This window comes from Puma concolor, chromosome C1, assembly GCF_028749965.1.
Source record: "Puma concolor isolate L17-30 chromosome C1, mPumCon1.1.hap2, whole genome shotgun sequence".
NCBI lineage: Eukaryota > Metazoa > Chordata > Mammalia > Carnivora > Felidae > Puma > Puma concolor.
Window position 1 is genome coordinate 41,909,713 of NC_141674.1, and position 22,709 is coordinate 41,932,421.

Sequence of the window (22,709 nt, forward strand, 5' to 3'; positions counted from 1 at the left end):
CTGGGTGGCGCAGTCGGTTAAGCGTCCGACTTCAGCCAGGTCACGATCTCGCGGTCCGTGAGTTCGAGCCCCGCGTCGGGCTCTGGGCTGATGGCTCAGAGCCTGGAGCCTGTTTCCGATTCTGTGTCTCCCTCTCTCTCTGCCCCTCCCCCGTTCATGCTCTGTCTCTCTCTGTCCCAAAAATAAATAAAAAACGTTGAAAAAAAAAATTAAAAAAAAAAAAAAAAAAAACAACACAAAGTCCAGAGGCACCTGGGTACTTAATCAGTTAAGCGTCTGACTTTTTTTTTTAATGTCTTATTTATTTTTGAGACAGAGAGCACAAGCAGGGGAAGGGGCTGAGAGAGGGAGACAGAGGATCTGAAGCAGGCTCTGTGCCAATAGCAGTAAGCCCTATGTGGGGCTCCAACTCACAAACTGTGAGATCATGACCTGAGCCAAAGTTGGATGCTCAACGACTGAGTCACCCAGGTGATCCAACTCCCTGGCTCTTGATTTTGGCTTAGGTCATGATCTCACAGTTCATGAGTCTGAGCCCCCCATGGGGCACTGCACTCACAGTGCGGAGCCTGCTTGGGATTCTCTCTTTCCCTCTCTTTCTGCCCCTCCTTGGCCCACATTCTCTCTCTGCCCCACCCTCTAACTCAAGAATAAATTAATTAATTTAAAAAAAACCCTCCAAAGTCCAGTTATGAAATAAATAAGTTATGAGAATAAAGAACACAGCATAGGGAATATGGTCAGTGATATTACACAGACAATAGCTACCCTTGTGGTGAGCACAGCATAATGCATGGAGAAGTTGAATCACTATGTTGCACACCAGAAATTAATATAACATTGAGGATCAGTTATATTCAAATAAAAATTTTTTTCACTTTTTTGAATGTTTATTTATTTTGAGAAATTTTAAATAACACTGCACTTCCCAGTGTGGAGTTCCCTCAAAAAAATTAAAAATAGAACTACCCTAGGACCCAGAAATAGCACTACTTGAAATTTAACCGAAGGATACAGGAGTGCTGATTCATAGGGGCACTTGTATCCCAATGTTTATAGCAGCACTTTCAACAATAGCTAAATCATGAAAAGAGCCCAAATGTCCATCAACTGATGAATGGATAAAGAAGATATGGTTTATATATACAATGGACTACAACTTGGCAATGAGAAAGAATGAAATCCTGCCATTTGCAACAATGTGGATGGAACTGGAAGGTATTCTGCTAAGTGAAATAAGTCAGTCAGAGAAAGACAGGTTATCATATGTTTTCACTCATATGTGGAACTTGAGGCACTTGACAGAAGACCATGGGGGAAGGGAAGGGGAAAAAATAGTTTCAAACAGAAAGGGAGGCAAACCCATAAGAGACTCTTTTTTTTTTAATTTTTTTTCAACATTTATTTATTTTTGGGATAGAGAGAGACAGAGCATGAACGGGGGAGGGGCAGAGAGAGAGGGAGACACAGAATCAGAAACAGGCTCCAGGCTCTGAGCCATCAGCCCAGAGCCCGACGCGGGGCTCGAACTCACGGACCGCGAGATCGTGACCTGGCTGAAGTCGGACGCTTAACCGACTGCGCCACCCAGGCGCCCCCATAAGAGACTCTTAAATACAGAGAACAAACCGAGGGTTGATACGGGGGTGGGGTGGGAGGGGAAAATAGGTGATGGGCATTGAGGAGGGCACTTGCTGGGATGAGCACTGGGTGTTGTATGTAAACAATGAATCACAGGAATCTACCCCCAAAACCAAGAATACACTCTATACAATATATGTTAGCTAACTTGACAGTAAATTATATTAAACATTTTTAAACATATAAATAAACAAACAAATAAATAACACTCCACTTCAAGGGCACCTGGGTGGCTCAGTCAGTTAAGCGTCTGACTTTGGTTCAGGTCATGATCTCGTGGTTCGTGAATTCAAGCCCCACATCAGGCTCTCTGCTGACAGCTCAGAGCCTGGAGCCTGCTTTGGATTCTGTGTCTCCCTCTCTCTCTGCCCCTCCTCTGCTCACACTCTGTCTCTCTCTCTCAAAAATAAATAAATAAATATTTTTAAAATGTTTAAAAATAACACTCCACTTCCTATATCCCTTTTCCTGCCATATTTTTCCCCAGAACACAACACATCATCATAGCATATACTGTATATTTTGCTTGTTTACTGCCAGTCTTCCCCCTTAAATCTAGGGAAATGTGGGATAGGGGATTCTGTCTGTTACTTTTACTGCTGTATCTGTAGCACCTAGAACTATGCTTGGTGTGTACAATGTAAATATTGTAAGGAGGGAATGGCTACACCACATGGCAATTGAGGCAGAGGCAGGAGCTGTGACTTACATATGGGCGAAGTCCAGTCACCTCACTGGAAAAACACTGTACAAAGTACACTACAAATCATGCCCTCCTCTAATGTCAGTCCCCTTGCTTGGGATGTCTCCATCACAACCTTCCTTCTTTCCCCATCCTATAGTGGTCCCCTTGCTGCTTTCCTCCCAGAAGTCTTTCTTACCCACTCTTACTGAACTCTTTCCTTTAAACTTCCATTAAATTTATTCAGTGCCACATATTTTAGTTTTTAATGGCTTTCTAAATTGTTCTATCCCCCCAGCTAAACTGCATGTGCCATCAGGCACAGCTCTGTCAAAGAGATCAGCCACCAACCACTGCAGACTCAGCTCAGGACTCAGAGAAAGAATTCAGATGGATGTTCATCAAATCCTAAAAGATGCAGAGTCCAGCTCAGATAACATCCAGACTTTGGTGCCACAAATCAATCCCTGAGAGAACCAGAATTAATAATAACAAAAACTACCAATTAATGATCACTTACTACATGCTAAGCATTATCTTATTTCATTCTCTCAACAACACTATGTAGTTGTTACTAAAATTATCCTTATTTCAAAAAGAAGAAAGAGAAACACAAGGAAGAAAGGGGACATGAACAAAGTAACAGTCGCAGAAATGGGTTTGGAGCATGGACCTGGCTCACTCTAAAGTCTCTGCTCCTAAGGACATGCTGCACTGCTTCCTGAACATGCAAATCGTTTCAGGGAATGTCAGAACATTGCCTCTGAGTCAAAAACCGAGGTCAGCCTGGACCACAGACCTAGAAGAATGAGACAGATAGCTCTGCCTCTGAGGATGTTATTATCTGCTAGACCCGACTTTCATTACAATAAGGCCACCTCCTCAATGAACCCTTCCCTGATGCTGTCAAGCTGAGAGGGAGCACTCCCTCTCTGAACTCCCTTAAAACTTTCTGTACCTCTCAAGGCATCATTCATGTCTACAGCATCATTGATAATTTGTATGTGTGTTATATCCGTCTTACTGCACTGAGTGCCCCTTAGAGGTAGGGATGTTGTTTCACCTACCACAGCCAGGCATATAACAGGTCCCTAAAAGTGATCATGCTTTTGCAAATAAATGTGCTTCCTTTTGCTTGAAAAGATCTTCCCCAGCATTAACCTGAAAAACTCTGACTCATTTGCTAAGACCCAGCTCAAGTGTCCCCTCTTCGTGAAGCCTAAAATAACTTCCCCATGCAGAGGTAGCAGCTCCTTTCCCTTTCCTGGCACTTTCCTCACTCCTTTATTATATCATTCATATTGTATCATAGCTGTGTATTTGTCCTCTTATGACAGTGCCTGGCACGTAATAGGTACAGGTTTATTGAATGAATGAGTATGCAAATGGCTTGTAGGTATTTACTTTCCACCCACACCAGTTTGGGTAGAGGTAAAGGGGTGGTAGCCTTAAAGAACACAGACCCCTGGAATAGCCAGTCAGGACTTCTGGTTAATTTATTTACAAGTTACAAAGGCAGATGAGGCCTGCAATTCTGGTTTGACTTCCCATAGTCTTTGTTGTGATTTAAAAAATCAGATTAAACCTGTCTAGCAGCTGGTTCCTACAGGCTTTGGGAGGTGAGTGTCAACATATCTCTGCAGCCACACCAGGAAACTTGCTGCCTATAAAAATCAATTCTGATTATCATAAGAGCTAAGCATGAGATGTTGTACACAGAACTGTCTCCAGATTCCTGGAGCAACAGGGCCCTGTCAGAGCCCTAGTGTTCCTGTTCAGCCCCCAGCCTCTTCTATGCTGCCCGTCAGTCTCTCTATGCTCAGGTGGACAGACTTCACCTTCCTGAAGTGTAGGAAGAGCACTGAAATGTGTTAGGAAACCTTGCTGCAGCCCCTTAGTAAAGTCTGTATCTCTCTGGACCTTAGCCTCATGTCTAAAATGAGAGACTAAGGTGTGATAAGCTCTGAGCTCATAGGCTTATTGGGACCTAACAATGTGACAGGCATTCTCAGTGGGCAGTGTAAGCCTAAGACATAAACAGTGCCTGTTTCAGGCAGCTAGCAGCGGGGACTAACATCAGAGGAGAAAGAACTTAAGTTAGAATCTCGAAGGATAGGGAGCATTTATATTAGATCTTTTCCGTGGGTTGTTTTGTTTTGTTTTTGCCTCTATCACTTTTATTTATTTGTTTGTTTGTTTGTTTTTGGTGTGGGGGGAGTTAGGTTTGAGGGTTTGTTTGTTTAGTTTTTGTTTAAATTCCAGTTAATTTACAGTATAATATTAGCTTCAGGTGTATAATAGATCTTTTCCATGTTATTAATAGATGCTGTGGTAGTCAGAACATCCCAAAAGATCCCAAAAGATACTCACATCTTAATTCCAAGAACGTGTGAATATGTTACCTGGCATGGCAAAAAGGGCTTCATAAATGGGATTAAATTAAGGTTTTGAGGTGGGAGATTATCCTGATTATTCATGTGAGCCCAAGATCATGAAAGAGTCCTTATAAGAGAAAAACAGGAAGGTCAGAGAGAGAGAGAGAGAGAGAGAGAGATTGAAAGATATTGCATTACTGGCTTTGAAAATGGAGGAAGGGACCCCAAGCAAAGGAATGCAAGTGGCCTCCAGAAGCTGAAAACTGCAAATTAATGGATTCTCCGCTAGAGCTGCCAGAAGGAATGTCCACCTGCAAACACTTCAATTTTTTTTAAGTTTACTTACTTGAGAGAGAGAGAGGCAGAGAGAGAGAGGGAAAGAGAGAGAATCCAAGCAGCCTCCACATTGTCAGCACAGAGCCCAATGCAAGGCTCAAACTCATGAACCATAAGATCATGACCTGAGTGGAAATCAAGAGTCACTCAACCAACTGAGCCACCCAGGCGCCTCCAACACTTCAATTTTTAACCCAGTGACACCAATTTTGAACTTCTGACCTCTAGAACTGTAAGATAATAAATTGTGTTGTTTTAAACCACTAGATTTATGGTAATTTATGGTAACTGCTGCCCAATCTCATATAATCCATTATTATATATTCTTAAATTCTTAGAAAAAGTCAATCTCTCCTGATGTCCTAGTTTGTTTCCCTTAACCAGAACAAGAGAACTATGCTATTCATTTCACTTTTGGAGCTCACAGGTAAATCCAATCGCACTAGTTTCTGGAGAGCACAGGATGTGTCTCTTCATATTAATTTCTCTATCACCAGTGTAAGCCACAGTAAATATTTGTTAAAAAACTACTTGGGGCGCCTGGGTGACTCAGTCGGTTAAGCGGGGGACTTCAGCTCAGGTCATGATCTCGCGGTCCGTGAGTTCGAGCCCCGCGTCGGGCTCTGTGCTGACAGTTCAGAGCCTGGAGCCTGTTTCAGATTCTGTGTCTCCCTCTCTCTGACCCTCCCCCATTCATGCTCTCTCTCTCTGTCTCAAAAATAAATAAACGTTAAAAAAAAATTTTTTTTTTAATAAAAAAAAAAAAACTACTTAAGGGGCACCTGGGTGGCTCAGTCGGTTAAGTGTCCGACTTCAGATCAGGTCGTGATCTCACGGTTCATGAGTTGGAGCCCCACATCAGGCTCTGTGCTGACAGCTCAGAGCCTGGAGCCTGCTTCAGATTCTGTGTCTCCTTCTCTCTCTGTTCCTTACCTGCTCACACTCTGTCTCTCTGTCTCTCAAAAATAACTAAAGATTGAAAAAAAAATTTTTTTAAAGACTACTTAAGATCCACAATCCTTCTTAGTCTAGGCTTCTGGTATGATTATATTTCCCCATATTCCTAAACCCCATTCCATTTATTGTTATCTTACTGGTTCCAAGATATAAGTTTTTTGCATTCCCAGATTTAATATTCACTACTTTTAATATTTACAAGTGACTCCAAAATCATGTGGTAACCTAAATTTCATTGAGGTGGCTGTGTGGGAATAAGGTAGTTGGCTAGTGAGTAAACCTAGCTGACTCCCAACAGCCCTGTCTCACCTGGTCTTACTTTTTCAGCTCCTGGTTACATAGGAAGTGAATCGTGTAACTGTGAAATTCAGGATTCCCAGGAAATCTGTTAAGACTCCTCCTATTTTTCCTGGCTTTCATTATTGTACTCAACCTCCTTTTGGAGTGAATGCTTACTTCCATCTATCTCTTTAATACAAAAAGAGCTGTTGGAGGAGGCACCCTCCTTTCCTCCATGAGAAAGACTGAACATGGACATAGAGGCATCTACTATCGTCCTGAGTGGGATGCTTTAGGTCTGAAGCATTAGTAAGTCTGGGCCACATGGACTTTGACCTTGGGTGTACACTGCATGAGCAGATTGCAGCTAGCTCCCCATGTTGGCCTGTGATTGGCTTTCTACATCTATCCGACTCCAGAGTGAAGTATTAGCAAGCTCTACTTCCCTGAGGACTTGGGCCATGTGATTCATCCTAGCTTTTATCAGTAGTAAGGCTGTCACATTACTCCCCATCTCTCTGACTCCTGCATCTATCTCTCACTTGGTTCCAAACTTAAATGGGGAGGAAAATGAATATCATTTCTTGATCACCCGGGAACCTTAATAAATACTACTGTTTGTTGAGTGTTTCCCCCATGCCAGGCAATATGTTGGTGCTTTATACACTTCACTACTACCACAACAAAGAAATAGAATAATGGAAGTACACACAAGGGCCTTAGTAACTGAGGGCTTCAGAGGAATGAGTTGCGGAAAAAGAAAGATGATAGGAAACAGTGATACCACAAGAGGCCCAGGAGTAAGGATAGTGGCCTATAAATCCTTCACAAGACAGAGTTCTTAAAACAGCCAACAGAAGAATGTTGGACAGGCCAGCCAGTATATTCCCCAATCTTTATACAAGTAATCCCAAACACGTGAGGTACTCCTATCTTTAAACCTTTCTGGACATTCAGGTCACCCAAAGCCTCACTGGTGGATGTAAGCAGGAGATACTATCTTTCCACAATGGAGACCCCTGCCACCATGTCCCCTAACAGAGACAGTTCTGAAGTGAACTGGTATGGTGAAGGTCATCAACTAAGCTAGCCTTTTAAATTGTGAATAGAGGGGCGCCTGGGTGGCTCAGTCAGTTAGGCATCCAACTTTGGCTCGGGCCCATGATCTCACAGTTCGTGAGTTCAGGCCCCATGTTGGGCTCTGTACTCATAGCTCAGAGCCTGCTTCAGATTCTGTGTCTCCCTCTCTCTCTGCTCCCACCCCCCCCCCATGCCACTCGCAGTCTGTCTCTCTCAAAAATAAAAATAAAACATTAAAGAAATTTAAATTGTGAATAGAATTTGACCCTGAAGTCCAGCTGCAAGCCCAGGGATGAGATTAAAGTCACAGTTCAGCGATTCCAGAGTTCGGAGTCCCAGTGCCTGGGTTTGAAACAAGTCTATTCTTTTCCTTCAGGGTCCTTACCACAGATAAAATTATGTATTTTTTATTCATGTACTTAGTATTTATCTCCCCTCCTAGAGGGTAAACTCCATGTAAGTAGGAAGGGTGTTTCCCCATAGCTAGTATAATGCCTGGCATAGAGTGAGCACCAGGTAAATATCTACTGAATGAATTAAAGAATGAAGTTTACAGTTTGGCTCTACACAAGTAACTTCACATCTCTGACTTAAACACCAATTCTTTTAAGGAGATCAATACTTCCCTGGGTCAGAGGGCAGGTGGGAAAGATACAAAGAATGATTGAAAGCATATACAAGAAGAATTCACATAGCGGACAATATCCATAATCCTCTGATCTCCTCAAAGCTTCATAGTTCTCTTTAGGCTCTCCTTTGCATTTCCTCACTTGATCTTCACAACAACTCATGAGGCATGAAGAACAAGGATTATTTTCTCCGTTTGATAGTTAGGGAAGGCCCATGGAGGAGAAGGGTCACTCCAGCTCACATGACTGGAGGGCAGAGCCAGGACTGGAACCCAGGACTCCAGAGTCCTAGGTCAGCTGAGTCCTCCCACACACACCCAGATTCTTCCCTTGACCAGCACCAGACCCAACAGTCCCTGCAATGGGCTCAAAATGGAAGTAGTGGAAGGCCCTCTCCTGCTCATCTCTTCCCACAGGCCTCCAGTGGTTGCTTGGCAACCAGCACCAAGCAGTAAATGGCCTCTAGTCAGGTCTGTTGCTGTGGAGTTACCTAATCTCTCTCACTTCACACCTGTGCATGCTCTCACTCTCTATTAATGAGACTTCTCCCCTACCCCCACCTCCCCAGTAAGATTCTCATCTCTGATCCACAATAATTAACCTCTCATGAAACAGAGGGGGCTCTTAGGGACCTATGTATTCAGGGACCCCAGGGAACAAAGCACTACCAATACCTTCATCATCCAACATCCTCCAGAGATGATAGAAACTCTTTTTGCGAATGGTCCTGCTCAGCAATGCTCATAACCTCCTCTTCCTCCCTCTCCACCTTCCACCCTGACAATGGCTTTCTGAAATCCCCTGAGAGATCAAATTGACCAGAGAAATTTAACTGAACATTTCAGACAGTGCTAGTGATGTTCCAGCACTCCTGGAACCATGGGTGGAAAATCTGGCAAGGAACTCAGTCACACTTTGCATTTAGATCAGGAACAGAGAGAAAAAGGAACCTAACATTTATTGTGTTCCTAATATATGCTAGGCACAATACTATGTTATCGCATGTAGCACCCCCCATCAACAAACCTGTGAGCCTTTTACAGTTGAGGATATTATCTATTCATAGAAATAGAGTGACTTACCAAAGCTCACATAATTAAAAAAAAATCACAGAACTTTTGTTTACAGAAGTAAATATATGTAAGCAGATATATATAAGCAGATATGTGTTCCTCCTTCTTCCTAAACAATTAATTGATCATCGAATTCTGTAAATTCTAGTCCTAAATCTCTCTCCTCATTTCCATCCCTTTGGTCACTTTGTCGCTGTCATGATATTATGTTCCAAATGTCTGCATTCTCCTAAAATTCATAGGTTGGAGTCCTAACCCCCCAGTGTGGCTATATTTGGAGATGAGGATTCTAAGTTAGTGATTAAGGTTAATTGAGACCATAAGCGGGGGGCGGGGTGGCTGATTTGATAGGATTAGTGTCCTTATAAGAAGAGACACCAGAGAGCTCCCTCACTCTCCATATATAAGCACCAAGGAAAGGCCATGTGGGCACGCAGCTAGAAGGCAGCTATCTGCAACACAAGGGAAGAGTTCTTGTCAAACATCAACCTTGCTAGCACCTTGATCTTGAACTTCCAGCCTCTAGAACTAGAAGAAAATAAATTTCTATTGTTTAAGCCGTCCAGTCTGTGGTATTTTGTTACGGTAGCCCAAGCAGACTAATACACTTAATTCAGGCCCTTATAACTTACCTGAACCACTGGTTTCTTTGCCTTATTTCCATCCTTTCTCCAAACTGAAAGAAGGGATTTTTCTAGAATGCAAATCTGACCTTATTAAAACCCTTCTATGGTTCCCCATGGTCTGGTAATGGTCTCCAAATTTATACCCTTTAAGTAAGGCCATGTGAACAATGTGAGCACATACCCACAATATTTGTATATTTATTTAGATTACACATACATATAGATCTATATCTGTACACAAAAGATGTTAAAACTCATAAAAATGACAAATATTTAAATCTTTACATTTTAATGTATTTATGAACAGTACAGAAAACTTTTTCTCTGCTATAGAAAGGCACATATGCACACACGCACAAAATCTGTTTGCTAATTTTTTTTTTTAGCAAAAGCAATGTGATTGACTATGTCAGATCTAATTAGATCATCATTGATTTTACCTCAAAACATGGCTGACAATGAACTTATGCTGGGAGTCTAAGAAACATCAGTTCAGCCATTTTCCATGCTCACTTGGGCTCACTATAATTAGTATAGTCTTCAGGCAGAGGTATCTTCGCAGGACTCTTTTAAAGCCACATATCCATTGTGAGGGTTTATTTAGTTAAAATTAGGTAGTATAATCAATAAATCCACTTAACCAGGGACAGAGAAACTGCAAAAGTTCACAATGTACTGAACATAAATGAAGGACTGAGGGAGCCACCACTGCCAAATCCCTTGGAAGACAGACTGTCTTCTCCTACCTGAAGATTTTTTGAGTGTAGGATATGTGACCACGTGATGTGGAGATCAAATGAAGACATCTGTGTCAATCCATATAGGAAATATGAGTAAACCTTTATCTTATGTTTATAGATTAAAAAAAAAAAAAAACTCCTAATAGTTTCTTCAGGTCTCTAAAGAATCGTCAGGTATGTAAACTCTGGCCCATGGTAAGAAACTTCTGTTTGCTGTGCAAGGTCTCCCTTACCCTCAAGCCACTGCCTAACAGCCCCTCCAGCAAATTTCCCTCTTAGCACCCCTCCCTGCTCTTCACAGCCTTGTTCCAGTTCCCCTGTATTGCTCACCACCCCCCAATATCCTGTGCTTTCACTTCTCTGTGCATTGGCTGCCAAGAGGATGTCAGATTACACAAGTGGAAGCAGTTGGCACATAATAGGTACTTAATAAATGCTTATTGATTCTCACCATAAGACAGTTAAACCAAATGGTAGTTAAACCAAAGTGGTTCTTCAATTTTAGCCTGCCTCAAAACCACCTGGAAGGCTTGTTATAATTAATACACATTGTTAGGCCATAGCTCAAAGTTTCTCATTTAAGTAGGTCTGAGGAGGGGCCTGAGAATTTGCATTTCTAATAAATTCCCAGGTAATGCTGATGCTGATGACCTGAAGACCACACTTCTAGAACTAATGAACTGAGTGGTCTTTTTAGCTTCTCATATTTCTAATAACTCACAATTCCTCAGTGATTTTAATAAAGACTAAATGAACAAAATAAACTTTTATCTCTATATAAATTAATACTTAACATTATCATAAATGGAAATAAGGGCTCTATAAGACCTAACATGCACAGTGTAGAGAAAAGAGCACAAAACTTGGAATCAGAAGGCCTCAATTGGAATCCCACTTTGCAACTGTGTGGTTGACTTAAGGCAAGTTAATTACTGAGTCTGACTTTTTTTCTTCTGTAAAATAGGAGTGAATTAAAATAATATCTGTCCCTTGGGGTTAATCAGAAGATAATAACATATGGAGATAATTTATAAAAAGAAAAGTACTGTATATAGCCAATAAGATATGTGCACAATGTATCAGGTTGAATGGAGAGATCATAAACAACACATGCTTTGAATACTAAAAATCACTAATTTTCAAAATATCTAATCCTGGCAATAATTCATTATTGAAAAGCATATGATCTACATTTTGCTATATCATCTCAAAGATGTATATATTTTATTAGTACCACTGGTAAATACCAATAATAGTAGCTGTGGTGGTCCCCAATGATCCTCACCTCCCAGGATTCATACCCTTATGTAATTTCCTCCTACACTGAATCAGTGACCAAAAGATACTCTAAGGCTAAGTAATAAAAGACATTGTCACTTCCTCTCTGCTTTCTTGGATCTTTCCCCCTGGGGGAAGCCAGATGCCATGCCATGAAGGCACTTACACAACTCCATGGAGAGAACCACATGGGAAAGAACTAAGGCCTCCTGCTAATAGCCAATACCTGATACATGAGTAAGCCACTTTGGAATGGGATCCTCTAGCCCCATTCAAGCCTTCAGATGACAACCCAAGCCAATATCTGACTGCAACCTCATAAGAGGCAACAAGACAGAAACCAAGCCACCCCCAAATGTTTCATCCACAGAAACTGTGTAATAATTAATTACTGTTATTTTAAGCCATCAAGTTTTGAAGTGATTTATTACACAGTAATAGATTATGGACACAGGAGCTAACATTTACAGTGCATTTACTGCATTCCACGAAGTATGCTAAGCACCAACAGCCCTATGATGTCGATGCTACACCCCCAAAGAGGAAAGGGTGGCCTAGAGAAGATAAATATTTAGTCAAGATTCCATAACTAATAAGTGGCAGAACTGGAAGTTGAATCCAAATTTCTAACCCCAAAGCCCAAATTCTTGGTCACTCATTTGTATAGGCAGGATAAAGCCTCTTAGAAAGTTAAGCAGCAGAAACAGCTGAGGCCCCAGAAGCGAGCAAACTTCTATCAAAGCAGCAAGGGGCAGTCCAGGGGCCAGGCCTTCAACAGCACTGGTGCTTGATGCCATAAGACCCAGAAGTTCCAGACTGGCCTGCCTCCCAGCTCTTGTACTAGCAGACCAATCACCCCCCAAGAGAATCCTGCGCAAGATGCTCAGGACTCACCCAGATCTGCAGCTTCACTCGCTTCTCATGGCGGTAGACTGTCTTCACCTTGAAGTCGATGCCCACAGTGCTGACAAAGGCTGGGGTAAAGGTGTCATCGGCATAGCGGAAGAGGAAGGAGGTTTTGCCAACACTGCTGTTGCCAATGATGAGCAGTTTGAACATGTAGTCAAAATTCTGGTCAGAAGCATCTTTGACTCCGGCTTTACCATCAGTCACAGAAGCCATCTATAGGAAAGACCTGTGGTCACTCAGGAGGAACACACCTCCAGTGTCACCAATCTTTAATGGTTACTCCACCATTCACATACACTCTCTCCACCCAAGCATCACTGAAGAAACACACACACCATAGAATCACCCCAGTACTACACCTGCTCCAAATGTTGTCTCAGGACTGGGGTGGAACCCGGTTCCTCCCATTCATTCTTTCAGCAAATATTTACTGAGCACGTTGCTCTGGGTCAAGCCTTGTGCTGGGTATGGGGAATACAAATATGAATCAGACATGGTGCTATAACCTCTGAGTGGCCACAGATTAGAGTAGAAAAGCATGTAAACACAGGGTAACAAGGCAGTAGATAAGTGATAGGACAGAGGGAAGGCTTGGCCCAGGAAGCCCACAAGAAACATCTAACATCTAACCCAACCTAGAGGCATGGTGGTCAGGAAGAGTCTCTTGTAGGAGGCAGCTCCTGAGCTGAGTTTTGAAAAGAAAAAGTCAAAACAGTAAACATATGAATATTCCAGGAAAGGCCCAGCATGGGGCTATCATTCCCGTTTCAAAAACTTTCAAAGGGGCGCCTGGGTGGCTCAGTCAGCTGAGCGTCCGACTTCGGCTCAGGTCATAATCTCACAGTTCGTGAGTTGGAGTCCCGTGTCAGGCTCTGTGCTGACAGCTCAGAGCCTGGAGCCTGCTTCGGATTCTGTGTCTCCCTCTCTCTCTGCCCCTCCCCTGCTCACGCTCTGTCTCTCCCTCTCTCTCAAAAATAAATAAACATTAAAAAAATTTTTTAAAAACTTTCATGGCTCCCCACAACTCTAAAAATCAAGCCCAAAGAACCAACTTACCAAAAAATAAACTTGATCTTCTTCTAGGCTTTCTCTCTACCAACCAGTGCCACTTTTATACCAAATTATACACTTTACTCTAAGCCATGTTATTTCTTGCTTTATCCCTTTAGACATGTATTCTTTCTGTTTACAAGACTCTTAATAAACTCCTATTCATCCTTATAGATCCAAATGAAATCTCACCTTCCGTTGTGCATGATAAAGGCACGCACTCCTGCTTCTATGCCCCCAGACCACACTAACAGCACTGGTGTCATTTAGAAACTGTTTACTATTCCAGTTCCTCCTTTAGACCAAGCATCTTGGACTTAATGTACTTCATTTCTGCATCTCTAGCTTCTAGCACAAGTACTCGTACATAATCAGCACTCAGTAAATGTGTGCTGGATTAATAAAAGTCACTCATCACTCTGGGACTCAATCTCATCATCTGGAAAATGGAGAGGACAATTTCTGCCCTGCTTTTCCTACAGGGCTGTTATAGGACCCAAATGAGATAACACTAAGGAAGACCTTAATAAACTGATAAAGCCCTCACAGCTGTGAACATAAGTTATTATTATTCCAATCCTTTAAAGCCCAGATCCTTTGTTTATTTATTTGTTCATTTGCTCACTCATCCATATACTCATCAGCAAGTATTTATTTATGTGCCAGGCCTTCCCTGAGACCCCAGCTCCCTCACACCTGCCACCATCCTCTCTTTTCCTAGAACACTTTGGATCTGAACCCCATAATCCAGCACTTGGTCCCATAGTCTTATTGGAATAAGTAAGTACCCTACTTCTCTACCTGCAGTCACCCCTTATGCTCAGCACTGGGTTCTTGGGCAGGCTGTATAAGTGGTCAAAGGAGGGTGGGAACACAGCCCTAACATGAGATAATGTCCAGGGTGTCACTCTCTTTGGGAATTCCTGTTTTTGTTCTTCAAAGGAAAAGAAAGAGAGTTTGGCTGGTGGGTTTAAGTCTATGGGTCTCTCAGGTGAGCTGTAAGGACAAGGAACTGACAAACGTAGAAGATTTAAAGCTCTCTTGAAGAAAGGTCAAAGAAATATATGGGATTATTAGCAGGCCTTTAAAATTTTTTTTAATGTTTATTTATTTTTGCCAGACAGAGACAGAATGCGAGCAGGGTAGAGGCAGAGAGAGAGAGAGAGAGACAGAGAGACAGACAGACAGACAGACAGGCAGACAGACAGAATCCGAAGCAGGCTCCAGGCTCCAAGCTGTCAGCACAGAGCCAGGTGTGGGGCTCGAATTCACGAATTCAGGACCTGAGCCGAAATTGGATGCCTAACCGATTGAGCCACCCAGGTGCCCCTAATAGCAGCCCTTTAATAATACTTTCTTAAATATGCCACCACTAGCCTCTGGTGGCCTCTGTTCTTCCTTTCTCTTTTCTCCCAGCTCTCAAGCCCTTATCTGAGACCCTTGGCCCCACTCCCATAATCAATCTGCCCCAGATCAACACTCACTATTGGGTGTGCAACGTGCCCAGGACACCTGGAGCATTTACACGGAAGAAGAAAGTGAGATTAGAGGGGAGGATGCCATTGCTTGCTTAAACTGTCTCATAGCCCTAACTTTTCAGCTTTTCATGGTACCAGATGGAGAGCCTGTTTCCAGAATTGGCAATTCAAAGGAATTATGCTTTTTTTCCTACCTAAAACAAGGGAAGCAACCACAACAACCTCACACCATCCTCCACTCTGCTGCCAGTCATTATTGTTTGTTTACAAGACAGAATTTTTGCATTGAAAGTATAAATTCACTATAAAAAATTAGAAAAGAACACAAGAGGGGTGCCTGAGCGGTTCAGTTAAGTGTCTGACTCTTGATTTCATTCAGCTCAGGTCATGATCTCATGATTTGTAAGTTCGAGCCCCAAGTCAGGCTCTGTACTTGCAGCACAGAGCCTGCTTGGGATTCTCTCTCTCTTCCTCTCTCTCTGCTCCTTCCCAGCTCATGCTTGCACTCTCTCAAAATAAATAAATATATAAATAAAAAGAAAAAAGAAAAGAACACAAGAGTGTAAAACAGAAAGTTTTAGGGGCGCCTGGGTGGCGCAGTCGGTTAAGCGTCCGACTTCAGCCAGGTCACGATCTCGCGCTCCGTGAGTTCGAGCCCCGCGTCGGGCTCTGGGCTGATGGCTCAGAGTCTGGAGCCTGTTTCTGATTCTGTGTCTCCCTGTCTCTCTGCCCCTCCCCCGTTCATGCTGTGTCTCTCTCTGTCCCAAAAATAAATAAACGTTGAAAAAAAAAAAATTAAAAAAAAAAAAAACAAAAAAAACCCAGAAAGTTTTACATTGTAAGATACCCCATCTACTCAGAAACAGCCATCATTAACAGTTAAGTGTATTCTCTCCCTTATTTTCTTTATTCTTTTCTTTCTTTCTTTTTTAGAGAGAGAGAGAGTGCACATGAGTGGGGCAGAGGGGAAGAGGGAGGGAGAGAGGGAGGGAGAGAGGGAGGGAGAGAGAGAGAGAAAGAGAGGGAATCTTAAGCAGGCTCCACGTTCAGCACAAAGGCCTAGATCCTCTGTGGGCTAGATCCCACGACCCAGGGATCATTATCTGAGCCAAAATTAAAAGTCAGACACTCAACTGACTAAGCCACCCAGGTGCCCTTGCCTTTTTTTCCTCCGTTACTTTCTTATGCAACAAAGTACCATCTGTTTTTAAATTATATCTTATTATTTGTTGATTTTAAAAGTAATACGGGCAGACAGCCTCTCCTTTGCTGTCCTGCCTACCTCTCCCTTGCAGTGTATTCAATAAACTTCTATCTCCTTTAATAAACAAACAAATAAATAAATGGTAATACATATGTTGAAAATAATTCAAACTTTTACTATTTGCAAGCATTATCTTATCACCATCTGTAGTTGGCATTATTTTAATTTTTACTTAAAAAATAAATAATATGTAAAGGTTTATAGTGCTTTCCACTCCGACTTCCAGTCTCTGGTCCTCTCCTCAAAGGCAAACATGTTACCAATTTATGCACCCTTCAGAGATAGTTTTTGTATATATAAACATAGAAATCTATTTATACTTTTTATCTATATATAAATGACAGCATACCATATATCCTTGTTTGTAACTTCTATGTATATTTCACTTAACATTATATCATAAATATTTTTTCTGAGACTTCTATTTTTTCATTTTTTTTTCAAAAACTAACAGCCACAATAGTTTATTTACAATTGAGACCTTTAAAACTTTTCAGAAATATCATTTCAATTGACTACATTGTATTCCATCTTATGTATGTGTCATATGACCAATTCTTTAATATTGTACCTTTACTTTTCTATTCTTAATTATTATAAATTAAATCAAAGTGGTCATGTATTTACATAAATATGTGTTCAGTTTTCTATTACTTCCTTAAGAAAGATCCCTAAAAATGGGACTGCTGGTCAAAGAGTAACTTTACTGAAACACAGATTTGATCCTTACCTCAATTGCAAGTCCTCTACCTTATTTTATTCTCTAAACCTGGGAGATAAAATTGGAAGAAGAGAGATTATAATTCCTATTTAATCAAGAAAGAAACTGAGACCCAGAAATTGAGGATTTGCCCAGGCGTTACAATTAACAGTTGAGACTAGACCTAGTACTGTGCATTATTATAGGGAGTTCAAAATCCCTGCTCTATTTATTGTTCAGCTGAATTTTTGGGTGAGTCGTACTGCCTCTCTAAGCCACAACATTTTTACTTTACAATAGGGAAAATACTCTCTCTTCACAGAGTTGTGGTACATATAGAATGAGCAGTTGCCATATGTAATTAATCTAGCATAGTTTCTTGGCCTATGAGAGGTACTCAATAAACATTATTTCACTGGCCCCTTTAATTCACTTCCATAGTCAGATCTTATTCAACTGCCCTCTCCCTAATCTGGGCTACATTATTGGAGTTTGTTTCACAATTAGCTGTCTGCTTCTTCTTCTGGATTCATCTGAGTTTTATCTATCCTTACAGCCTGGCAACACTGGACCTAAAGCAAATCTTTAGGGTATGCTACCCCTTAATTATTATTATTATTATTATTATTATTATTATTTTAAATATACATTGTTTTTCTTTTTTTTTTAACGTTTATTTATTTTTGAGACAGAGAGAGACAGAGCATGAACAGGGGAGGGGCAGAGAGAGAGGGAGACACAGAATCTGAAACAGGCTCCAGGCTCTGAGCCGTCAGCACAGAGCCCGACGCGGGGCTCGAACTCACGGACTGGGACCGTGAGATCATGACCTGAGCCGAAGTCGGATGCTTAACCAACCGAACCACCCAGGCGCCCCTATTATTATTATTATTATTATTATTATTATTATTATTATCATTTAATGTTTATTTTTGAGAGAGAGAGAGAGAGAGACGGAGCACGAAAGGGGGAGGGGCAGAGAGAGAGGAAGACACGGATTCTGAAGCAGGCTCCAGGCTCTGAGCCGTCAGCATAGAGCCCAATATGGGGCTTGAACTCACCAACCATGAGATCAGAACCTGAGCCAAAGTCAAATGCTTAACTGACTGAGCCACCCAGGCACCCTATGTTACTCCTTTCGATAAACATTTACTGAGCATTTGCCATGTGCCAGACTATTAATGTAAAAGTCATATTATTGGTCTTCGTTTTTTCTGAGGCAGCTGTTTACACACTTAGATTTTTGGAATAAGAAGAGATTTGGGTGTGGCAGCTTTACCATAACAAAACCCCTGACTCCTGGTCCCAACTTTCCCATAACTCAATGTATGAACTTGGGCAAGTCACTTAAACTCTGAGCCTCATTATCCTCATCTATGATATGAAAATATTACCTACCTCAGAAAGCTGCTGTGAATTTTAAATAAGAGAATGCATATAAATGTGCATCATACACTGTGTTGAGAAAAACACATGGGGCCTCCTGGAGAATCAGCGGGAAAAGTGCCTGCCTTTATGAGCTATGCCTGCCACAAGGAGTGAGACAAGACTAAAAACTAGTTTCAATTCCTGATATGATCCACTTCCCTTCATTGCACAGGTAAAAAGAATAAATAATAAAAATAAAATGAGGCTCTATAAAGAGAAGTGATTTGTCCAAGGTCACATAGCAAGTCAGTTGGAGTATCATGACTAAACCTTCTGTTATTTAATGACTCCCAGATTAGATGAGGCTTAGGGAAATTAAAAACTTCAGTAAGTTTAGTGTGAGTAAAGAAGCATCTCCAGCGCCCTGCAGCTCTTTCCTGGCGCTTGCCATACTGTACTATCAACATCTGTTTATGTGCACACAGCACAGCATTCCCAGTAGGTGGTGTGAGAATAGGGAGAGGCAGAGGGCAGAGAGGTTCAGTTGCAAGGCACATTCAGATGGAAGCCCCCAAGGAGATCTTTTCAGGAAGGTGGCAGGGGCTACTTAGACAGTTGGAGGGGAGGCAAAAAGCATCCCAGCAGGCAACCACCTGAGGCAGATATGAGCAGACAGGTCACTCACTGCACAGCAGCGAGTGCAGAACGCATTTGTGAGATAAGCATCAATCAGATCTTCCTGTCTTTTGTGACAGTCACATAAATGATAGAGCTGGGTAGCTCACTGTCTCCATGACAAGCAATAAAGATGAAGGTCCAGGGACCATCTGGGAAGGCATCTCTAGTCCCAAGCTGGGGGAAAGAAGGAAATGGCCCCTGCAAGGATTGGTATGAAAAACAAGGCTTTCGGTCTGATAGGCAGCAAAAATAAGCACCCACGGAAGAAGCCAACTTCAGCTAGGAAAGAGGGGAGAGAGGAGGAGAAAGCCCTAAAATCCAGCAAGAGATCAATTCATTACATGTAATGAACAAGTGATCGGATGAACTTCTCTTTTGGTGGAAAGAGCACAAGATTGTGTCCGAGACACCTGGGTTGAGCTCTGGCTCTCTCAGCACTTGTAAAACCTTAGGCAGATCAATTTTCTCACCTATAAAATGAGTTAATAAAAGACTTCCTGGCAAATTGTTATAAGAATTAAAACTACTATATGGGAGAGTGCTTTATAAACCCCTTAAAAAATTTTTTTTGTCTGCTTCATATTTTCTTCTACCAAGTCATCTCAGGTAGTGGAAATAGCTTGGGGTTCCAAACCAAACAAACTAGATTCTGTTTCCAGGTCTGTCATTTATTAGCTCTGAGACCCTGGCAAGAAATTTTATGTAACTAGGACACAGTTTCCTCATTTGTAAAACAAGCATCATTGAGAAAATTATAGTCAATGTTGGTAAAGCATTTAGGTAATATGTGACACATAGTTGGTGCTCAATAAATGTGACTCCATCTTCTCATTGGGAACATTTAGTGAGAATAGAAAGGGAGTTGGGCAAATGTGGACTTCATCCTATTATATATCCAGCCTCCTCCCCTAAAGCCAAACTCTACTAACTTTTCTAATTCAACCTTTCTTTAGACCATTCCCCAATGCAGCACCACCAGCCCAGCCTAGGCCACCTATTCGCTGTTTCTCCAGGTCTCTCAGAGCCACGAAAACAGTATCATAATAGCTACCATGTACTGAGCACCTACTAAATGCCAGGCACTCTATAAAGTGCTTTCAATGCAATCTATCTTGCACAGAATATAGGCACACCTGCATAATATTAGTGGCCTCTCTCTTTTGTACAGTGCTTTATAGCTTATGAAGCTCTTTTCACCCATGTTATATTCACTTCTCACAATTCTTGCCTGGGGTGGGGGGTGGTAGTGGTAAGTGAATTGAGGCACGAGCACCAGCACAGGTCAATTGTTCACTGAATCAATATTCACTGAACACCTACTGTGTACCACACCTGTACTGTACTCTAGAGGGAGGGAGAGGAACCATAAGGAGTTCTGAGTTTAGGGAGGGAAATCCTTCAAAACATCCTCTATAGGTTACTGGTATCTCTCTTCACAACATATTCCTTAAGAAACTGGAGATTCATTTCGTGGACTGGAGATCATGTTAGAGTTTGGGCTTTTCCCACAGTGCTTCCTCTGACAGAAACACATTGTTCTCCACTGCTAGCTAAATTCTTCATTACCAGAAAGGCTTCCCTTACCCATCGTCTTCTAGCAAAATGTCTCCTCTGGCAAACACAGGGCCAGGACTTCCCCACTACCATAGCCAGGGCTTTTCATGGCATTCCATGATTTTTCTCCCTTTATAGGCACAGAACACGTGGTCATCCACCTGTACACACACACTCCTTTTACCCTCCCCCACCCCTTTCTATCCGGATTCCAGAAAGTTGGGATGGAGGCCCTGTCTTTCTCCCACCCCCCTCCACACTTGCATTAGCTTCCAGAGGCTGCCATCCTGCCATCCCTAAAGTCCCCTCCCACATTTGGACTCTGGAACAGAGGGAGCCAGTGGATGAATTTTTCTTTCCAAAATTATCTTCTTGTCTGTGATCCCAGATGTCGGTGTAACAAAGTTCAGTGACTGCGCCCCCTCCTCAGCCTTCTTGAGTAGCTGAGACACAGCTAGCACCTGGGTGCCTGTGGACTCCACTACGGGCCACATCATCGTTTCACCCTCACACCACAACCCACACCTGGCTTCCTCTCCAGCCTGACCCAGCACACCCAGCACTGCCCTAACCTTCCCAAGGCTCTCAAACAGTTCCTCCACTCCCAGCCGCCAGACCCCTGCTCTATTCCAGTGCCTCTCCACCCGCCACCCCTAGCCAGAACTCAGGCACCCACTGCCCATATCCAAGGCCACTGCCCTCTCCCTCCACCAGCTCCCCGCACCCTTCTTCTGCAGTCCGGGTAGATCCAGCCTTGCCTCCCACCTTCCCATTCTTCCAGGATTCCCGCCTCCGAGCCCCACCCCCCAGTCCCCACTCACGGTTATGCCCCGTGGCCGCACAAGGCTGGCCTCTGGCTCCGCATCCTTTTCGCTCCCAGGTCTCCAATCACATCCCCTCGTGCTCTTCCCCTCTCCCCGACCAGCACCCCCCCCCCCCCTTTGCCCAGCGCCCCTTCCCTTCATCCCCTCACTCCTCTCCAGCTCACAGCGACCCCTGCGGATCCCGTCCCCTGCCCTTAGCTCTCCACCTCCAGCCACCCCCTTGCCCTAGCTGTCCTCAATGCCCTCGCTTCAGCTCCCGCTTCATGCTCCTCGGCTGCCTGGCACCCTCTTCCCGCACTGCCCCTCAGTCCCTCCTTACATCTCCCCTCCCCCAACGCTCCGCGTTTCCCCCCAGAGAGCCCCTACTGCGCTCCAGTGGCCGCCTGTCCTTTCCCACCTCCTGCCGCCCCCTGCCCTCGGAGCTCCCCTCCCCGCCCTCACGGTCTGGTAGACTCCCCCCCCACCCTCAGCGCCGCTCCCGAAGCTACGCGCCTCCCTCCCGGCCGTGGCGCCCCCTCCTCAGCGGCCTCCCCCAGCCCCTTCTCCTCGGTGTCCCCTCTGCTGCCCTGCACTCGTTAGCGCCCGCCCGGTGTCGCCAGCGCCCCTAGCCCGGGTCGGTCCCACATCCTCCCCGGGCGGGGCGCCCGGGCCGCGCCCCTTACCTGGGACTTCGGGTGTGGGACGAGCGGCTCGCTCCTGGCAGTGCAATTGGACTGGAGATCTAGCTGCACGCGGCGGAATGTGCAGCCGGGTTCCCAGAGCAGGGAGGTGCGGTGCGGTGCGGTGCGACGCGGGGAGGTGCGGGGCGGGTCTGGCGCCCACCGCAGCTACTTAGGGCTGAGGCTGTAGCTACAGCTCTGCTCCGCTACGGCAGCGTCCAGGCCCCACCCACGCCCCGCCCAGGGGCGTAGTCCGTGTTCGCTCCTCCCCGGGCCCCCGCAGCCTGCAGGTGCAGGAAATTAGTGGTATCTTGGCCCCCCCAGGCTTCTTCCCACGAGTTCGCGGATATCTGAGTGACTACAGTGATTTATCTTAACTGTCACGTCTCGTTCCATAGACTGAACTTACTGCTATGGTGGTTGAGAGCTTTGATAATAATATAGATGATGATTGGTACCCAGCTTTGCCATTTCCAAAGAACTCTCCTGTCATACTGCTTCATCCTCACAAAAGCCCAGGGAGAGAAGC

At 43.6% G+C, this 22,709-nt stretch overlaps 1 protein-coding gene across 2 annotated transcripts in view; it reads right to left on the minus strand.

The window, feature by feature from the left end:
• Window positions 1–22,409, minus strand: part of RAB3B (RAB3B, member RAS oncogene family) — a 72,980-nt gene extending 50,571 nt beyond the window's left edge. The window contains exons 1-2 of one of the 2 annotated variants that reach the window (XM_025912555.2): window positions 22,184–22,409; window positions 12,591–12,818 (exon numbers count right to left, since the gene is read on the minus strand). In XM_025912555.2, coding sequence (XP_025768340.1) covers window positions 12,591–12,818 — 228 coding nt within the window. In that variant the 5' untranslated portion in view covers window positions 22,184–22,409. Of the gene's footprint in view, window positions 1–12,590; window positions 12,819–12,964; window positions 13,075–22,183 lie in introns of those variants that run through there. The other variant, XM_086716960.1, reaches the window with a different exon arrangement.
• Window positions 22,410–22,709: the final 300 nt, after the last annotated feature.